This window comes from Cydia strobilella, chromosome 18, assembly GCF_947568885.1.
Source record: "Cydia strobilella chromosome 18, ilCydStro3.1, whole genome shotgun sequence".
Taxonomy (NCBI): Eukaryota; Metazoa; Arthropoda; class Insecta; order Lepidoptera; family Tortricidae; genus Cydia; species Cydia strobilella.
In genome coordinates this window covers 7,380,786-7,401,961 of record NC_086058.1, presented here as the reverse complement: position 1 = coordinate 7,401,961, position 21,176 = coordinate 7,380,786, and the positions used below count along the sequence as shown (strand labels likewise).

Genomic DNA, 21,176 nt, shown 5'->3' with positions numbered 1-21,176 from the left:
GCTTAACGCGGTCACTTTTACAACAATTCTGCCATAAGAGATTGCGATCCTTTCTATACCATCCATACTTTACTCTTTGGTCACCCTAATGAGTTTGACAATTGGGGATACCAATTAATATTCAAAGTTACTACAATGTCTACCATACTAAAATTATTATTTTTTTGTTGTGCACATGCTTGGTTTAATCAGTTAATAATGTTAATATCATAATTACTTAAAAGATATAAGAACCGTAATCTGAATATAGCACTCAATTATTATAAGAAGGTAATTAATTTCAGTAGTATATTGATATAAATACTACCACAATGGTATCTTTTTAACATTGGCAACGTGTGCGAGTGAGACACGGGGCTCTGGTTTGCTATCTCATGTGGACCGTTTTTTCTAGTCTGGTACGAACACCTTTCTGGCTCGGTGATAAGGTTTAATTTAGTATGGCAAAAAAAGTGACAACTCGCTCCAGTTTAGGGTATAACTTCATGCTCTCTACTCTCTGGTTTGTTTGTAGCTTGTAGCGCCATCTAGAGAGGAGTAGCAAAAGTACTATTAGCGAACTATTTTTTATTCAGCCACTATTGTACAGTGTTGCTATGTTTGATATAAATTTTTTTACTGATCATATGGATTTAATTATGATTATACTACAAAATAGAACCTTATTTAAATAAAATACAAAATTATCACAATACTCAAAAAAATGCATAAAACACATACCACTATTGCATGTTCGAACGCGAAACGTCAATGCGATTCGCTGTCACATGACACTTCTTTCATTTAATCAAATCATAATCAAATGCATACTGGCTGTCAGCCGAGTCGAGTCGAATCTAGATTCTATATGGATTCTATTTTATAGCTGCTTTCAATCAAGCATGCGCACGAAATTTTACACGAAAAAGTTTTTTAATACATACAGTGTAAATTTGACATTATACAAAATAAGTTAAATGCAATGCATTAAGCTAAAACCACGGTATATTAGACACAAAAAGGTTATAACACAATAACACCAGTGCATACAAAGATTCGCAATGTCTACACGAAGAGCTAGAATAAAAGCCGTAGCTTCACTACCGGTGAGGCGAAAAAATGCGGATAACCAAGTTAAAGATGAAAAGCCTGTTAAAAGTCCAAAAACACCACGACCACAGGCTTCACAAGATGAAGCTGCTAAAATAAAAACTCCCGTGAATAAAATTGCTTCGCCTGTGCAACCGCCGCAAGAACAATCTAAAACAGATACTCCAAAACCTGCAGACACCATTCTATCACCGCCTCCTAAAAACTTACCAACGCCAGATGTTATAAGAACTCCAAAATGCAGTGAAAAAGTGCCTGTTATCACCTCAATATCACGACAGAGTTCAAACACGTTTGCCTCACCGTTGCGATGGAGCAGCCCCGCTAGAAAAGCTGTGCCATCACCAGTCAGGAACTCTCCGCAACCCAGAATATCTTCAATAATTACTGAGGTCATATTTGAGAGACTTGACTCCCCAAACAGTGTTCAAAGCAATCCCCATGCTACGGAAAAACAAGAGAATGTTGCTGTGCCCTTACAGGGTCTGTATTCTTGTAACTTGTAATACTATGAGCAATAAATATGTTTAAGTTTGAGTTTATTAAATAAATTAGCTTCTCTATGTAGCCGTTTTTAGGGTTCCGTACCTTTGGGTACAAACGGGACCCTATTACTAAGACTCCGCTGTCTGTTTGTCTGTCTGTCACCAGGCTGTATCTCATGAACCGTGATAGCTAGACAGTTAAAATTTTCACAAATGATGTATTTCTGTTGGCACTATAACAACAAATACTAAAAAGTATGGAACCCTCGGTGGGCGAGTCAGACTCGCACTTGGCCGGTTTTTTATAATACACAACCCTTTATAGGGCAAAATCAGATTATTGGTTTTTTTTTTGGAGAATTTTGTGGACCGTGAAGTGGCATTAAAGCTTGAAGTGGGGATTTTTTAAATGCGGTTAATGCTAAATACACTCTCACTAAATACTCCTTTAGGCATGATGGGCATAATCTCAATGGGTGGGTATCAACCAAGATGCCTTAGGATTAAACCTGAGGGGTGACAATGAGGCCCTATGCTACCATAGGGTACAATCGACATCTAAAAATGTTGAATCCATCCCTGCTCTTAGTGTGCCACAGGGTCAAATGATCCTCTATAAATATCCAACCTCATGTCTGTGTATGGTAAGGAGGAGGAAGGAAGTTTTGCATTTTTTTGAGAACCACTTTTTTTTGCTCATTACTCAACAGCCAAAGTTCAAAACCCACGATTGATCACCACACAGTACACTCATGTGAATGATGAGGTAGTGTTAATTATAAGTTTTTAAACTAAATATTGCACCATAAAGATTAAGGAATATAAATTTGCTTGTAGATTTATATATAACTAATTTTCGGTAAAACATATATGTACATGTTTCCAGATTACAACCCACCTAGCATTCCAGAGAGCATCACAGATGAAACAGGCATGGATGGTATCATTCCTCTGCAACCAACCCGCAGTGCACCCAAACCTCTAGATTTGCTGAAGAATGAGATCATATCAGAGAATGCTCAAGTACTGTTTGATCCTATAGTTCCTTTGCCATCTCCAAGCAAAGTGCGTCCTAAGCTCAGACCTGCGCCCAGACTTGCACCACATAGGAGGAATAGTATACAAGTACGTAAAAGTTAAATTCATGTTATTAAAGTTTCAATTCTTAATCTTAAAATCAGGGTTACAGCCTGCAGTGCCTTCTAATAACTGCCAGGTTAGATATTGTTCTGATAGTATTTAAGTACTACTTTAAATACTATATCTAGCGTGGAGTCATGTGGAGTGTTTAAAATTAACAATGACCTCCAACTCCTCAGTAACTGAGTCTTGTACATCAGGGTTTGAGCTATCCCAAAGCAGAATGGGATTTCTCACACTATTATGAATATATACAGATGTCCTTATTTTAGACACTAGGCTATTTATTAATGATTGTTTTACTTAAACCAGGGTAGTGCGAGTGAGTCCGAGGACGAGAGTCGACGAGCGCTGCTCAACAGCGGCGCGCCGACGTCGGTCCCGACACGGCAACGACACGACTCCCACACTTCGCATAGTACCCTGCATTCCTTACCTAATAGGTAAGTCATCCTGATATCAATATTCTCTTTTGATTTTTCTGCTTAGACTCTTCTTCTTTTTTTGCTTCTTGTCTTTGGTATGATACTGTTTCAGCCAAACCTTTTAAGACACAAATCTTCTGGTAGGTATGCTTTTATTATTACATCTCAGGGAATTAATTACATATATTATTACGTATTTGAGCCTGGCTAATAGGTATCAAATTTGTTAATAGTGCAATAATGCTGAACGCTGAAAGAGGTACACGTTTATTTGCTGTTATCTAACAATATTAGTGTGTTTTCTATCTACAAGTGGTTATCTGGAAATACTAATATCAGTAACAATCGCTGACACTAACACTTTTTAATGTATCGCACTATCCCTTTCGTCTATTTAGGGTTGTCAAAATGCATTATCTTTTCTGTGGTCGTGCACGCAAAGGGACGCCAAGTTGTGCCCAACCTAATAATTGCTCTATGCAATGCTAAGACGAACGGAGCCGAGAATGTCCGAAAGGAGGAGTGTCGCCCCGCCCCACTGACAGTGACACTAATGACATGATCTGTCACTGGCATAAGATAATATGTTTTAATTTTAACCTTTTCGACGCCGTGTTGAAAACAAAAACTGTCACTCGGACGCCACGTCACCGAAGTGTCAAAACTGAAATTGAACTTTATGCACATGCAAGTAGGTCTATGTTGTTCTGTGGTCTGTGACCGATTAATCGGTCTTTAGCGTTGGACCTGCGGTGCGATGCCGATATATCCGTCATTGGCGTCCAAAAGGTTAAATCGCTACCTTAGTTACTAAACATTATACTAAGCGATAGTTTATTCTGGAGGAATATCCTTTACCCACTAGAATTATGATTATTTGAAAAGTGATTTTAATCGATTATTCTGAAACTCCATACAATGCCGTTACATCACATAACAAGCACTGTAGCTAAACATAAAGGTGATTTAAAGCTGTATGTATTGTTTCAGGGAGGTCAGCCGTATTCGGCACGACTCTGTGTGCTCAGGTGTGAGCCAGCTCACCGCGCCGCCACCTGCTTCGCCGCTTAAAGAACGCCATGTTACTAAGTAAGGACTAAAGAAGTTTGTACCATTGTCCACAGTGTGAAGTGATAAAGAGGGCTACCGTTTTTGTGCTCACCAGTTGGCGCAACTGTAGATGTAGATCCAGAAAAACCGATCTCAAAATTTTCCTATATTTATTTTTATAAAATCAATACGTTCTAATATACACAAAAGTATTTTAACGTCTAAATGTGCCATTTTTTCAATCTGTTTAATTTTGTATATATTTTAGTTGTCACTTTTTTTAAACCACTAACATTTATTGAGCTATATCTATTGTTTACCATGATTAATCAAAGATGGACAAAGATTTACCACAATTATTAATAAGGAGTGAAATAATCCCTCCCGATAAAAAAAAGCTTGAAACCCCAAAAACTTCTATGCATTTAACATTTTGAAAGACCTCCATCTACACTAGCGGCGAAATTAAACGCGGTAGCGCTCATTAGTAAACTTTACTGGAATGACTTAAGGTCCTCAGATGGTCAGTTAGGAATGTTACTGTCTGTACATTAATTAAGGCATTCATAAAATGATTAATAATTTTCTGTATCATGTAACATGATACAGGGTATTTTAGTTATAAAGCCGTAATTTGATAGGTGGTACGACATACTGAATAACTTTTACTATAGGGCCAACCCCAAAATCGCGAACAAACATCAGCTTACATTTCGACCGATCATTTTGTCAACGTTTTCCTGTAAACCTATAAACTATAATCTCATATATTCACCTCTCAAGCTATAGCTAGACATCTTATCTCTTGTATTCTTCTTCATTAATTTTTGACAATTTAAATTCTAGACCTAATTCACATTTGTCTTGACAGATGTCGCCGTCAAGAAATGTCGCGCCGCATCGCCGCAATGCGCAGACGACGGGACCCGGTCAAGCGAGACGCGCTCACCATGTACGACCTCATCTTCTACAACCCCACCACCAACCCCATCCTGTAAGTACGCAATAATACTACTAGACTAGACGTGCGAAGTTACGTGGCGTTGTTGCAACCATTGCCGTTTCACCTGGGGCGTATTTACCCTAGGGAAAAACGGGGTCTCAACTGTTACATAGGAAAGGGAACTGGAATCATATTTGAAACATTTTACTTTGTTATGTGCAAATAATTAATATTTACATATTTAAAATTAACACGGCTCTTATTCGTCCATATTAGGGTCGATATACTAATTTTTTTAATGCCAATATTTTTTACCAACAGTCTTGCCCCTTTTATTACTCTAAAGTATAGCTATCATTTAAACGAATGTTAAATATAACCATATTTAAATGCTCCTTAAACAAACAAAATCCTACAGCCCAGATCAAGACGAGCTGAAAGCCAAAGAGGCCAACCAGAAGGACGAAGAAGAGAGGAAAAAAGCGCCCGTAATAGAAGAAGATCCGGATGATCCAGACGACCCGCCGGGCGACGCCGCGCCAGTACCACAGATCAAACTGGGACCGAATGGGGAGATCATGTTAGATGAACAGAGTTTGGTGAGTACAGACATGTTTCAACAAGCGTCCGTCAAAGATCCGGACGACCCGCCGGCAGACGCCGCGCCAGTACCACGGATCAAACTGGGACCTAATGGGGAGATTATGTTGGATGAACAGAGCTTGGTGAGTACAGACATGGTTCAACAAGTGCCAGTCGAAGATCCGGATAATCCGGACGACCCGCTGGCAGATGCCGCGCCAGTACTAAAGATTAAACTGGGACCTAATGGGGCGATCATGTTGGATGAACAAAGCTTGGTGAGTACAGACATGTTTCAACAGGCGCCAGTCGAAGATCCAGACGACCCGCCGGCAGACGCCGCGCTAGTACTAAAAATCAAACTGGGACCTAATGGGGAGATCATGTTGGATGAACAAAGCTTGGTGAGTACAGACATGTTTCAACAAGCGCCAGTCGAAGATCCAGACGACCCGCCGGCAGACGCCGCGCTAGTACTAAAAATCAAACTGGGACCTAATGGGGAGATCATGTTGGATGAACAGAGCTTGGTGAGTACAGTAACCTCACCTGCAAATCCCGCAATAATATGTTACTCTTTGAAGGCCGCAAAAATATGTGACAAGCTCCTATGACTCTACAAATAAGATCGTGTTAGATATATTTGCGGCCTTTGTTGTATAACATATTATTGCAGGTGACTGTACAGACATGTTTCAACAAGCGCCTGCAGATAGTCCGGATGATCCGGACGATCCGCCGCCTAACGCCGCGCCAGTACCACAAATCAAACTGGGACCTAAAGGGGAGATCATGCTGGACAAACAGACTGGGGAGTTAATTGTATACACTCCTACTTCAAGTAAATAATGAAGTAAGTAGTTAATAAAACTCGCCCTACCTGGGCTTTGCGACGCATCCAGATTACAGATCTGTAAAATGCGCCGCTAGAGCTAAAGCGCCATTTGGGAGAGGATCGCTCACTGCTTGCTAGCGTTTTGTTGCGAATGTCATGAGCGAGCAGTTGGTTTTTAAATGGATTCACCAGATCTGGACGGACCCTTCTTTCATATGACCGACCGAAATACAAACTTCTTCCACTTGACCCCATCCAATGTCAGGCAGTTCGTATTGTGGGTGTCCCGATCTCACAGTCAGTTTGGAACCTCTCAGCATTCGGAGAGACGTTGGCTCTCTGTGCCTGTTCTACCGTCTGTACAATGGGAAATGTACTGAAGAACTTTTTGAATTGGTGCCACCGTCTCGTTTTTACCACCGCACGAAACCCAAGAAAAAGCGGGCATCTCGCTCGTTTTTGCTTCCTCTGATGTTGCTTATGGCCATGGGCGGGGATGACTGCTTCCCATCAGGCGACTCGTTTGCTTCCTATTACATTTAAAAAATGCCGGATCACGGATCCGCGTTAGTGGGTATTAAGCTCTAATTTAAACTAATTACGATTCAAAACCTACACACACAGATCTACTTTTCGTCGTACGAGAGGTTAAGAATGGCTCAGAGTATGGTCATCGGACACAACACCAGCTTTAAGGCAGTTATTCCAAAACTGTAAATTATTACACGTTTATTGCACACATCGCTTCACGTCGCATACTCAAAATTATTTTTCTTTCACAGGTTATAAAACAAACAGACAGCAATCGCAAGCTGTCATCGTCAGTGGTCCGAGAAGGCGCATGGGGCGGCGGCGGCGGGCGCTACTCGCGCTCGGCGCGCACCGCGGACTGGAGCGAGGCCGAGACCGTACGCTTCTACCGAGCGCTCGCTGCTGTCGGGACGGACTTCACGCTCATGGCGCCGCTGTTTCCTGACAGGAATAGGAGAGATCTTAAGATTAAAGTGAGTATAACACTGGCTGTGATAGACTCAAAGTCAGAAGCCATTAACAATCTGTTGACGTTAGTAACACATAGGGTAACGGCGGGCGCTACGCTCGTTCAGCACGCGCACTGGAGCGAGGCAGAGACCGTACTTTTCCGGCTTTTCCCGAGCTTTTGCTGCTGTTGGGACGGATTTCAGGCTCATGATGATACCGCTGTTTGCTGATCGGAATAGGAGGAATCGCGAGATTAAATGAGTTTGTCTGTCTCACACAGCTGACGTCTGTGATAGGCTCAAACGTCATTCTGCTGTCGATGTCAATGATCCGTGAAGGCGCGTGGCCCGCGTGAGGTGGACTGGAGCGAGGCCGAGACCGCACGCTTTTACCGTACCCTCAATACACCCTTACTTGCAGACAAATAGAAGATTTAATAAGTAAATTTAAAAAAATTATAATTGCGAACGTATAATATCCCCTCAAATCACCCTACAAACCTATAGAAGGTCCGAGATAGTTTTCACAACAATACATATATTTTACCGATTGTAAGGTGCTGCCTGTCTATTATTACATTGAGTGAGGCACGCAATTTATCCATTTTAAGTTTAAACCATTTCTTTCAGTTCAAAAAAGAAGAAAGACTGAACGGTGCGCAAGTAGACAAGGCATTGCGCTCGCAAACAGCCTGGGACGCCGTAGGCCTCGAAGACGTGTTCTCACGGGAGCGCGAGGCCGCCGCGCGCCGCGCCGAGGCCGAGAGAGAACAACTACAAGAGGCAAGAAGAGCGCAGCGGGAGCGAACAAGGGCCTTGCAACACATGCGCGTCAGGAACAGTGAGTGTTTAGTCTAATATTTTTTTATGTTTTAACGGCCTCCTAGCTTAGTCGGTTCGGGTTCGAATCCTAGTAAGGGCATTTATTTGTGTGTTCATCACAAATATTTGTTCCTGAGGTATGGATGTTATTTATGTACATATTTAAGTATGAATTTATCTATATAAGTATGTATATCGTCGCCTAGTAGTACAAGTCACCCATAGTACAAGTTGGGTGTTTGGTTGGTTGGTTGGCTTTGCTTAGTTTGGGGCCAGGACGATTTGTGTAAGATTGTCCCCAAATATGTATTATTTATAATGTACTGAGACTCGCGGTCCGCTGAGCCGTCCAATCCAATAAGGAATATTAAGCGGAACTCTGCGTAGGGGGCGCCAGGGCGCCACTACCACAATCTGAGGGTCTATCGTGAAACAATAAAATTTCTTAATCTAACATCTCTGTCACTCTTGCATATTCGAGCGATAAAGAGGCAGATAGCGAATTTTTGGATTCGCGTTTCCCGGTAGGTAATCTGTAAGCAAACCGCCTTCATGCATCAATGTCATATTGTATTATCTCTGAAAACTTGTCAAAAACCTGTTAAAGGTACAGTATGTACAAGTTAATCTATGGTTTACTAAAAAGGCTAGTCCTGCACTCTGGTGGCAGAACATTGCAGTAATATACCCTATTGGTGCGCACTTATTTCTTTACGAAATCAACTGCTATCTGACCTCCCAACCCGGAGAGGAAACTTTTGGGGTTAAGTTTACATTTTAATATGATATGATATTTCTTACATATTCTTACAAGAAATTCATTGGTACAAGCCCGAGTACGTAACTCCTCCAGCAACGCACGCCTTACCGCTAGGAGTTAAGTGACGACAACAAGGAACTCAATTCAATTTCAATTTATTTATTTCGTTCTTTTTTTTTCTTTTTCGCGCTTTATTTATTTATTTATTAATGTCTGGCTCTACCTTTATTCCATCGCTAGCAAGAGTTATTTAGTTAATACAATCTATTTTAGGTGTAATCAAAGAACTACCCACTAACCCTAATTTATTATTCCAGGTCGTGGAGGAAAAGCTCTAGAAACAGTCCCAGAACCCGCACCTCGCGAGCTCACCACCGCCGACGACTTCATCCAGCACGCGCTGGCCTCTAAACCGCGCAGGAAGCGCAAAACTCCCGACGCGGCCGCCACTCCCAACCGCGACAACCCGCAGTTAAAAAACACCACGAAAATGCCACCTCTCACCAACGTCGCCAGAATAGACCCGCCTACATCACAAGTACCTCCGAACATCGAGGCCGGCTCATTAGTGGTCCTAACAGTCAACGATCCAAAGTCACCCACAAAGAAGATGCTACAGACTTATATCTCCCGTGGCGCGGGCCAGTTAACTCCAGTGGCCTTACCACCTAATTTACTTACTTCTGTCATGGGATATGTGAAGAAAGGAACGCCTAGAAGCAACGTGTCGTCGGCATCGTCACCCCTGTTGTCGCCGGCAAGTGTAGCCAGTGCGGATAGTAGAACCTCGGCTAGTAATCTAACTAGTGTTATACAAGTGAATCCGAGCCCTAATAAGAGGCAGAGACACAGTTCTTATACTATTACGCAGCTTTAGTATTAAGTTTTAATTGTTTGCTTTTAAATATTTATACCATTTTGTGTGTACACGGAATCGTGATCATGTTTAAACTTGTGAAGTCTATAAATAATACAATTTTGTATTGCTTGGACCGAATGAAAGAAATTTTATCATGCAAATTGATTTTAATGCCAACGCCCATTTCACTATTTTTAATAAAATTGGTCCTAGCTAGGAAAGAAATTAGATATTTTTGTATAGTATGGAACAGACCTGTACCGCGACAGGAGATAATACGGTGTTTTACACATCTATACTTGCAGCCAGCAACAGAAGTGTTCAAATCATTTTGAACACCTTGTCGTTTAGCCACTACCGCTGCTGTATTTGCTATATTTTGCATTAGCTACTCTACCCCACCACGCATAACTACAGCACAGCAATGACTGTATCAATAAGTGACATTTGAAAACTCAATTCTAAGTTTAAACTATCGATTTTCCAATACCTGGCGCGTCGAATGATGATCCCTTTGAAAGTTAATTTTTATACTCTCGGGCCCATTTCTCTAACGATATTAGACTAATATTATTGGTGTGTTGCTACGATTTAACAGGGGCCCATTTCTCGAATGATATTAAACTAATATTATTAGTCCATGAACTGTCAAATCATATGGGTTGCCATGTGTTTAGGTCTCTCAGGAGGAAAATGGAAACTAGCGTAATTTATTTTTAGACATAACTAATTGTTATCAGTCGGTACAAGGGTTTAAGAGTAAGTGCTTAAAACTAAATCCTATGCTAAAAATTGAAGAGCGCCGTAGCGCACAACACACTAATAATATTAGACTAATATCGTTCGAGAAATGGGACCCAGTTCGTGGACTAATAATATTATTCTAATACCTTTCGAGAAATGGGACTCAGCTGTCACGAAAAATGTTTTTAAATAGCTCAATTATTTATTAAGAGACATTTAAGTGTTAAAAATACATAAAAACATATTTTTTCAATTATTTTTTAATTAAGCCCATCCTGTCACGTTACTCCCTCCTCCACGTATATTGGAGGAGTGAGTAACGGAGCTGGGAGTGAGGAGGTAGAAAGGAAAAGATAGATATAACAGGGGTAGGTTCTTTATTTAACGGCTATTGTCTAAATATGACACGCTACAGATGGTTTAAATTACAAAAAGAATAAAATAAAGTTTATAGTCGCGCTAATAGCACGTGCAAGGCAGGAGCACGCACACGGATAGGCGCGCTGATAGCACGCGCAAGGTGAGGCGCGCTGGTAGCACGCGCACAGTAAGGCGCGCAGATAGCACGCGCAAAGGTAAGGCGCGCAGATAGCACGCGCAAGGTGAGGCGCGCTGGTAGCACGCGCACAGTAAGGCGCGCAGATAGCACGCGCAAGGGTAAGGCACGCAGATAGCACGCGCAAAGGTAAGGCGCGCAGATAGCACGCGCAAAGGTGAGGCGTGCTGGCAGCACGCGCACAGTAAGGCGCGCTGGTAGCACGCGCACGGTAAGGCTCGCTGGGTAAGGCGCGCTGATAGCGCGCGCACGGTAAGGCGCGCTGGGTAAGGCGCGCTGATAAGCACGCTCTTCAAAGAGGCGAGGCGCAGTGACAACACGCGCCTGTTGAGGCGAGGCGTGCCGATAGCGGGCGAGGCGCGGTGACAGCACGCGCCTGTTGAGGCGAGGCGCGCCGATAGCGCGCGCCTAGGAGACGAGGCGCTCCGCTAGAGCAACCGCAAAGCACCACCGGACTTGGGTGCGTGCAGAGAGCGCCAGACTTCGTCAGGAACACAGGTAACCTTTTAAGGAGCGCGATCGAGGGTTTCTTGATGGTGCGGGGCCTGGCTTGGCCCCGCACGGACCCTTACAACTGATGTTCCTTTGTTGGGAACTAGAAGCAAACTGAATTCAGATGTCCGCTGGGCCGCTTATATAGCTAGCAATAACATTTTCTAGAATTCTTCTTTACTTCGTTATTAATTTTGAAAATATTTGAAAATATTTGTTCACCAGTAACAATTTTTAGGTAAAATTTAGAACAAACTAATTGAAAACTATACGACCTAAACTTCATGCTAAGGAATTTAGAGTAATTTAATAGTTTGACGGATTATGTCGAAACAAAGAAACAAATATGTCAAGGAAAATTTATAGTGAATTTTAGGTCGATTAGCTTTGAAATTATTATAAAAACATGAAATGATTAGAAAAACAGCAAGGTAAGTTTCAGGAATTATGAAACAGCAAGCGGGGCAGAGGTTTCAGACTTCGCACGCGACAGGAAAGTTCGCGAGAGCTTTAAGCATCTCCGTAACGTTATCCTGTGATTTTCAGGCGCAGATCAAGAAAATAGTAATTTAATTGGAGCCAGGGAATGCAATTTTAAAAGGTTCGATCAATTGGATTCTTACGCTAGAAACCAAAAAAGGGAGGAGTTACAGAGAAGTAATCCAGGCATGCAAGGTAAAACACTACATTACCCCAAAAACCACGGAAAAAAAAACTTTTACGTTAACTTCAACGGGAAAGTTTTTTTTTTTTAAATTTTTATTATGATTGTCTAATATACGTAAAAGTAGTGCAAAGTGAGGTGAAGTGCTAAAGAAAACATAGAATTAATTATTAAAGAAGAATTAGTGCAGGGTATGAGATGAAGTGCTAGAATAAAGTTAAACAAAATGAAGTAGGGAATTTCCTGTCCGTTCATACCTCTCTTTCAAAAATCACGCGATTATCCATCTCAGACATGAGTAAGGGGTTGTGGTTCACGTTCGATGACTCACACTCCTAAGGAAAAACTCTCAATGACCTATGGCTTGTTTTTTTTTTTGGGAGTAGTCGGCCGCTCCACTGGAAAAAATGATGAAAAATATATACAATCTAGTCGGTTTAGAGCCGACGAGAGTAAGAAAAATAGAGTTAGTATCTACTTAAGTTGTGGTAGGGGTAGACCTACCACGAGTATTGGGCATAAATAGAATGACCAAGTAGCTTAATATATATATATTTTTTTTTATATTTTAGATTGGAGAACCGCTCCGGAAGAAGATGCCATGCGAGACATTGAAGTCTAGTCGCAAGCTGAAGCATATTAGATGCCTGGAAATATAAGATAAAAAAAAAATAAAAAAATAAACCTAAGATGAAGTGATGAATATTAATTTAAATAGGTATTAATAAAAATTAAGTTTTGAAGTCCTTAATGTGCCATTTATTTCTGGACCCATTAGGATCTTCAAGTATATAGACAAGAGGTGAGAGTTTTTGGATAACTCTGCATTTGATATATTTAGGGGCCAGTTTGGCACTAAAATAGTTGCCGGCATTGCTGAGGACGTAATTTTTCCTCCAAATTATATCGCCAACCTCAAATTCCTTAAAGGATTTTCTAAGGTCGTATCTAGTGCTGTTTTTAGAGTGTGCCTTAAATAGGGCGACTTGAACTTTATCGAAAATTGGGGATAAGAGCGCCAGGTTATTGGCATAAATATCTCTAGGAAGGAACACTATTTCGTCAAGATTTTGACAGTGTGAATAAATAGAACCACAAGGAATAGTTTCGCGTCCGAAAACCAAAAATGAAGGCGTGTAGCCAGTTACTAGGTTAGTCGAGTTATTCATAGCAGACTGAATTGTTGGGAGGTGAGTATCCCATGATCTATGATCATCACCAACCAAGGATGCTAGAGCAGTTATTATGGTTCTATTATATCTTTCTGTCGGGTTAACCTGTGGACAGTAAAGGGGATTAAAGTTAGCGAAGGGTATTTTATATTTATTAATTAAGTTGTGGAACTCACGTGAACGGAATTGAGGTCCGTTGTCCATGATTAACGTTTGTGGGACTCCAAAAACTAGAAACACGAAATTCTCTAGGTAGTAGATTATGTCTGGAGCTCGGGCACGCTTTAAAGGAAAAATTATACTGTATTTAGTAAAATAACAGTTTATGACTAGTATGTATTGATTTCTTTTTCTAGTCATAGGTAAAGGGCCTAGAAGGTCAAGGGATATACATTGGAAGGGTCGTGAACAAATTTTTGGTTTGCCCATAGGACCATAGGGTGAATGATTGGAGTGTTTGTAGGATAGGCATGTTTCACATGTAGATATGAGTCTAGCCACATCTTTAAACATGCCTGTCCAGTAATAGTGTTGTGAAAGTTTCTTGTAAGTCTTGAAGGTTCCCAAGTGAGGTGCCGACGGAAGTCCATGAAATTTTTCAATCAGCGACTTTCTTTCTGCAGGAGGTGGAACTTCTTTCCAAATGAAATCATTCGATAAGGAGTCTTGATTGCACCTCTGACGGAATAACTTGTTGTCTTTGAAGTTGTAGTTTGGATAGCTGTCGGGATTGTTTTGACAATCTGTAACAAGTCTGTTATAAAGTTCTTCGTCGTTGTTTCTATGCTGATTTTCTTGGACTATAGGTGCTGTATAGTGAAGATCCGAGTCTTTGTTATTGAAGCGTGATAGTAAGTCTGGGACGACATTATCCTTACCTCGTTTGTGCTTTAGAATGAAGTTGAAAGTTGAAAGTCTGAGAGTCCATCTGGCAAGTCTTCCTGAAGGATTAGATAAATTTGAGAACCATTTGAGGGCTGCATGATCGGTGTATACCGTGAACTGTCTACCGTTGTCGACGTAGCATCTCCAGTGCTCCAAAGCAGTAATTACAGCTAAAGTCTCGCGTTCAGTGGTTGAGTAGTTTTGCTCGTGCTTGTTCAGGGTCTTGCTCATATATGCGATGACAGCTTCTTTATCTTCATGTTTTTGAGTCAGAATCGCGCCGATTCCGTAATTTGAGGCATCACAATGGACGGCGAAGGGTTCTTCAAAGTTAGGGCAGGCAAGGACGGGAGTTGTAGCCAAGAGTTCTTTGAGTTTCAGGAAGGCTGTGTTAGCTTCAGAAGTCCAAAGGAATTTAGGAGCGTTCTTACCCGTAGCTGCTAGCTTGTTCAGTGGTGCTGCTATAGTGCTGAAGTTAGGTATGAACCTTCTAAACCAACTGCAGGTGCCGTGGAATCTTCTGATTTCTTTCTTCGTGGTTGGTGTAGGATAGTCTAATATAGCACGAACCTTATCAGGATCAGCCCTTAAGCCTTGTTCGTCGACGATGAATCCCAAGTATTTGAGTTCCTTTTTAAAGAATTGACTTTTTTCGAAGTTAATTGTTAGGCCAGCGTAAGTTAGTTTTTCGAGAACTTTTAGTAAAAGGGAGATATGTTCGTCAAAAGTTTTGGATACGATAACGATGTCGTCCAAATAGCAAAATACCTTATGTTCGAATTCTGGGGTAAAGAGTGTGTCCATAAGCCTTTGCTGCGTTGCAGGAGCGTTGGTGAGACCAAAAGGCATGACCACAAATCGGTACATTCCTCTGCCGGGAACGTAGAATGAAGTTTTGTCCTTGTCTGGAGGATGTAATGGAACTTCCCAGAATGCTTTAGCGATGTCGATGCTAGACAGGTATTTAGCTTCCCGCAGGTGATCCAAGATCTCGTTCATGAAAGGAAGGCTGTAGGCGTCACGACGAGTGATGGCGTTCAATTTCCTACTATCTACACAGAAACGCCACTCACCATTCTTTTTAGGGGTTATAATAACCGGTGATGACCAAGGGCTCTCGCAGGGTTCGATTACCTTCCAAGCGAGCATCTTGTCCACTTCGTTGATCAGCGCCTTTTGCTTCTCAGGAGAGAGTCGATAGCAGCGTTGTTTTATTGGAGGGGAATCACCGGTGTCAATCTTGTGGCAAACCAGGTGAGTTCTTCCAAGTTCGCCCTTTTCTTCAAAAGAAATCTGCCGAAAACGAGTAATTATATCTTTAGCGATGTTTTTCTGTTCAGACTTTAAGGCTTCGAAAGTAAAGATTTTTTCTTGTTCTAGTGTAATCGTGTTACACTTTAAGTCATCAAGAAAATTAGGTTTTAGTAAATCAGGAATCAAGTCAAAAGCTTTCCAGAAATCAACTCCAAGAATTATAGAAGGGTGTATTTCCGGGAATACGTGAGCTCTTATTGCGTGTGTTTTATTGTTAAAAGTCATGAGCAAGTCTATATGGCCAATTGAATGTAGTTTATTCTTCTTTTTGGCTGTAGAAACTGTAGTTGGACACGACTTAGATAAAGGATAACCCATTTTCAAAAGGCCGAAATGGGAGTTATTGCCCAGAATGGTTAATGAACTGCCGCTATCTAGTAAGCCAGAGAAGGGAATGTTATCTATAGTGAATGTTAAAAATGGTCTGTCACTATCTTGTTCTTCCTCATAGAGAACTGAAGAAATTTTATAGACAGTGAAAAAGTTACGAAGATAAGACAGCCAATCTTTCCAATCATTTGCATTAAAGTAATGAGCTTTATCTAAGTCGCGCTGAGTTAGTTTTTTGGAGAAGAACTATTTGAAGGATTGCATTTAGGGCAATCAGGGGACTTGTGACCTTTCAGACCACATTTGAAGCAAATAGGATAGTGAGGTTGGTTACAGGTGCTAAGGGAATGTCCATTGCTACGGCATCGGACGCAGAAAAGGTTAGCAGTAAATTTATTATTAATGCTATTTACTTGCTTTGAGAAATTATATCTGCCAGGTCTAACCTCCGAATTGAATGCAGATTTAGAATTATAATTAGAAGAGAATTTGGAAGTTGATGGAGTAGGCATATAGTTGAACTCCGAAGCCAGTTGGTCTACAGCTGGTTTGGGTTCTGTGAAGTTGCGGTCTCTGTCCAAAATATGTTCATAATTTTGGCATGCCGCTAGGAGTTCATCAATAGAATTTATTTTGTTGAGTGCAACAAAAACTGAGTAAGAAGGACGTATGTTTCTCAGGAGGATTGCCAGTTGTTCAGATTCCAGCAATTGCTTATTAAGGCGAGAGAACATGCCGTGCATAATGGAGACGTAGATAACGATCGCTTCACTTTCACCTTGCGTTCTAGCGTGAATAGCAGTCAAAAGTTTGTGATCGTAGTCCGTATTTCCGAAATCTCTAACTAATAAGTTAGAAATATCGTCCCAGGAAAGATCTGGTTTACGGATTTTTTGAAAGCGTATCCAATGAAGGGCTTTATCAGTGAAGATTTCAAACACTAACTCAGCAAGACGTTCCTTTTTAAGGTTGCGAGAGGTGCTGAATTCTTGTACCTTTTGAAGAAAAGATTTTGGGCAAGAGTCACCATTATAAGCAAGTTTCCTCAGCTCAGAGATTACGTTCGAAGGAGAAACAATTTGGAAGGTCTGTTGGCCGAGAGGAGATTTTAATTGTTGGGAGTTAGAAGTAGCTAATGATGTCTCAGAGGTCTCGGGCGCGGGAGCGTGTTGGGAAAACTGAGGGGTAGATTCCGCTGATTCAAATAGTAAGCCTTCATAACTGTTCTCCAAAACCTTGAATCTTTCAGAGAGAGTATTAAGATTATCTGCAAAAGGAGAGTCATGATCTAGATCAATACGATTAAATCTATAATGTAAGTGATTGATAAATGATTCCAACCTTTTAGTTGCATATAGCGAAGGTTTCGCTTGAAGCTGCTCAATTTTTGCTTGTATGAAGGTAAGGCAAGTCTCAATCTGTAATAAATCTTCCTGTGGAGGAATAATGGAATTAAGTACCTCCGATGCGGGTTGCGATTGACCCAAAACCTCTGCTTGCTTTTTCAAGGCAACCAAGTTTTCCCTAGGTTCCTCTAACCTAATGCGAACCTCATATTCTAGCTCTGCTTTGTTTAGATTAGCGTATTTAATGGTGCGTGCCATATTTGACTAAAGAAATAAAATAAAAAAATTAAACAGAAAGAGGCCGAAAAGTTATTCAAGATTTAAAGACACGGATTCTGTCTATAATTTAGAATTTAGTGGGTTAAGAAAGCCGGTAAATTTAAAAGTTGGGCGCCAAAACTGTCACGTTACTCCCTCCTCCACGTATATTGGAGGAGTGAGTAACGGAGCTGGGAGTGAGGAGGTAGAAAGGAAAAGATAGATATAACAGGGGTAGGTTCTTTATTTAACGGCTATTGTCTAAATATGACACGCTACAGATGGTTTAAATTACAAAAAGAATAAAATAAAGTTTATAGTCGCGCTAATAGCACGTGCAAGGCAGGAGCACGCACACGGATAGGCGCGCTGATAGCACGCGCAAGGTGAGGCGCGCTGGTAGCACGCGCACAGTAAGGCGCGCAGATAGCACGCGCAAAGGTAAGGCGCGCAGATAGCACGCGCAAGGTGAGGCGCGCTGGTAGCACGCGCACAGTAAGGCGCGCAGATAGCACGCGCAAGGGTAAGGCACGCAGATAGCACGCGCAAAGGTGAGGCGTGCTGGCAGCACGCGCACAGTAAGGCGCGCTGGTAGCACGCGCACGGTAAGGCTCGCTGGGTAAGGCGCGCTGATAGCGCGCGCACGGTAAGGCGCGCTGGGTAAGGCGCGCTGATAAGCACGCTCTTCAAAGAGGCGAGGCGCAGTGACAACACGCGCCTGTTGAGGCGAGGCGTGCCGATAGCGGGCGAGGCGCGGTGACAGCACGCGCCTGTTGAGGCGAGGCGCGCCGATAGCGCGCGCCTAGGAGACGAGGCGCTCCGCTAGAGCAACCGCAAAGCACCACCGGACTTGGGTGCGTGCAGAGAGCGCCAGACTTCGTCAGGAACACAGGTAACCTTTTAAGGAGCGCGATCGAGGGTTTCTTGATGGTGCGGGGCCTGGCTTGGCCCCGCACGGACCCTTACAACTGATGTTCCTTTGTTGGGAACTAGAAGCAAACTGAATTCAGATGTCCGCTGGGCCGCTTATATAGCTAGCAATAACATTTTCTAGAATTCTTCTTTACTTCGTTATTAATTTTGAAAATATTTGAAAATATTTGTTCACCAGTAACAATTTTTAGGTAAAATTTAGAACAAACTAATTGAAAACTATACGACCTAAACTTCATGCTAAGGAATTTAGAGTAATTTAATAGTTTGACGGATTATGTCGAAACAAAGAAACAAATATGTCAAGGAAAATTTATAGTGAATTTTAGGTCGATTAGCTTTGAAATTATTATAAAAACATGAAATGATTAGAAAAACAGCAAGGTAAGTTTCAGGAATTATGAAACAGCAAGCGGGGCAGAGGTTTCAGACTTCGCACGCGACAGGAAAGTTCGCGAGAGCTTTAAGCATCTCCGTAACGTTATCCTGTGATTTTCAGGCGCAGATCAAGAAAATAGTAATTTAATTGGAGCCAGGGAATGCAATTTTAAAAGGTTCGATCAATTGGATTCTTACGCTAGAAACCAAAAAAGGGAGGAGTTACAGAGAAGTAATCCAGGCATGCAAGGTAAAACACTACAATCCAAAAGCGACTTTAATGACTGAAGATGATGATCCATCATTCGACGCGCCTGATATAACAGTAGTTATGCCTTGTGGCGCAGTACTGCAGGCAGACTCGAGGATGTTGCATAATAAATAATTTTACCCAATAATCTAGGAATTATATAGCTTCAATGTATGAAAAAACTGATAAACTGAAGTAAAAGAAAGATGCAAATAATGTAAGTTTTGCATTTCATAATGGAAACTGTTGATAGTGTTAACTATTATTATATGTATAAAACGTTTACCTGTTATTTTATCTTTTTTATGTACATAAATTATTGATACCTAATTTCGTTGTTTTACGTCTACCTCCTGCGAGTAAATTCCCAGTTTCATGCGTACAGGAAGGACAAAATACGAACCCTTGATTGAAAGCAGTTCTGTCTCAAGAAACACAGTTTAACTTATACATTATTTATTAATATAATAATTAGTAATTACAGCCTTAACATGTCACTTAAACTAGCAGTGGCAGACTAGTCTAAGCCCCTGAGCCTAGATCAGTTGACCGGTAAAAGGCAATCAATATGGCCTATGTTGACCAAGACTGCCCCTGACATCTCTTTCGTATAAATTATTAGTCTGATAATCGATAACATTTCATCCTAATGCCTAAGACAAATACATCTCCTAATGCCCGAGACATATATGCCAAAAGCAAAGCCAAAATTAAACTGGAAACTCTAGGAGAACCATTCAAAATAGAACGAGGAGTCAGACAAGGGGACCCCCTGTCTCCCAAGCTATTCTCAGCCGTGCTTCTCAGCTGCAAACATCTTCCGGAAGTTGAATTGGGAACAATATGGTCTTAACATTAATGGAAGAAAGCTAAACCAGCTCAGATTTGCGGATGACGTTGTCTTATTTGAGGAAAATCCAAACAACTTGAAGAAAATGATACAAGAACTAAATAAAGTGAGAAAACTGGACTATCCATGAACATAAACAAAACCAAATTATTAACAAACTCTGACATCTATGAAATTAAGGTATACGATCAACCACTCGAATATATAGAAGAATATGTGTATTTAGGACAGATAATCTCCCATAAAGATATGACAACCAAGGAAATCAAAAGACGGATAGCCAATAGTTGGAAGAAGTACTGGTCACTGAAAGAGGTGATGAAATGCACTGACCTCAGTAATAGCACCAAAAAGAAAGTTTTTAACGCCTGCCTCAGCTATGGCTGCGAAACTTGGTCACTCTCAAAACATCATAGAGAAAAGCTCGAGCATTGTCAAAGAGCAATGGAGAGAAGCATGCTGGGAATCAAACGACAAGACAGACACAGAAATACAACTATAAGAGCAAAAACGGGCATAACAGATGTACTCTTAAAGATAGATCAACTGAAATGGAGGTGGACTGGGCATATGCTAAGGAACAGACATGAAAAATGGAGTATGTAACACATTGGTATCCCAGAGACGGTAAAAGGAATAGAGAAAGACAGTACAAGAGGTGGGAAGACGAACTCAAACTGACAGCTGGTCCAAACTGGAGAAGAGTAGCGAATGATAGAAAGCAATGGAAGGAGTTAGAGGAGGCCATTGCCAGGAGGCACACTGAACTTAGAGACATATTATAACAAAAATAGAAAAAAAAAACTACCAAAGAAAGGAAGAAAAATCTGAGTTCAGGATAAAGGGCTTATATAGATAGATAGATATAGAATGCCCGAGACAAATATATCACATATAATTTTGTAAATATAATACTCATTTTTCATTCGGCTTTTTGCAGAAGAATTCTATTAGACGATTTAGACGCAAGAGACAATCGTGGAGTCATTTTGACATTAGCGCTTGACTTGACATCAATAACAAACCGTATTTTA

At 41.2% G+C, this 21,176-nt stretch overlaps 1 protein-coding gene across 1 annotated transcript; it reads left to right on the top strand.

Annotated features, from left to right (window-relative positions):
- The first annotated feature begins 812 nt into the window (after positions 1-812).
- LOC134749518 (uncharacterized) lies at positions 813-10,913 on the top strand. The gene is made up of 9 exons (XM_063684475.1): positions 813-1,572; positions 2,461-2,699; positions 3,027-3,157; positions 4,130-4,228; positions 5,061-5,183; positions 5,551-5,731; positions 7,332-7,553; positions 8,160-8,370; positions 9,429-10,913. The coding sequence occupies exons 1-9, from the start codon at positions 1,041-1,043 to the stop codon at positions 9,986-9,988; spliced, it is 2,298 nt and encodes a 765-aa protein (XP_063540545.1). The 5' UTR covers positions 813-1,040; the 3' UTR covers positions 9,989-10,913.
- Positions 10,914-21,176: the final 10,263 nt, after the last annotated feature.

Excerpts from the sequence above, each read along its gene's own strand:
- LOC134749518 (XM_063684475.1), top strand. The coding sequence starts at position 1,041 with ATGTCTACACGAAGAGCTAGAATAAAAGCCGTAGCTTCACTACCGGTG. Across the intron at positions 1,573-2,460 it reads TGTTGCTGTGCCCTTACAGG|ATTACAACCCACCTAGCATT; the intron begins GTCTGTATTCTT and ends ACATGTTTCCAG. Across the intron at positions 5,184-5,550 it reads CCCACCACCAACCCCATCCT|CCCAGATCAAGACGAGCTGA; the intron begins GTAAGTACGCAA and ends AAAATCCTACAG.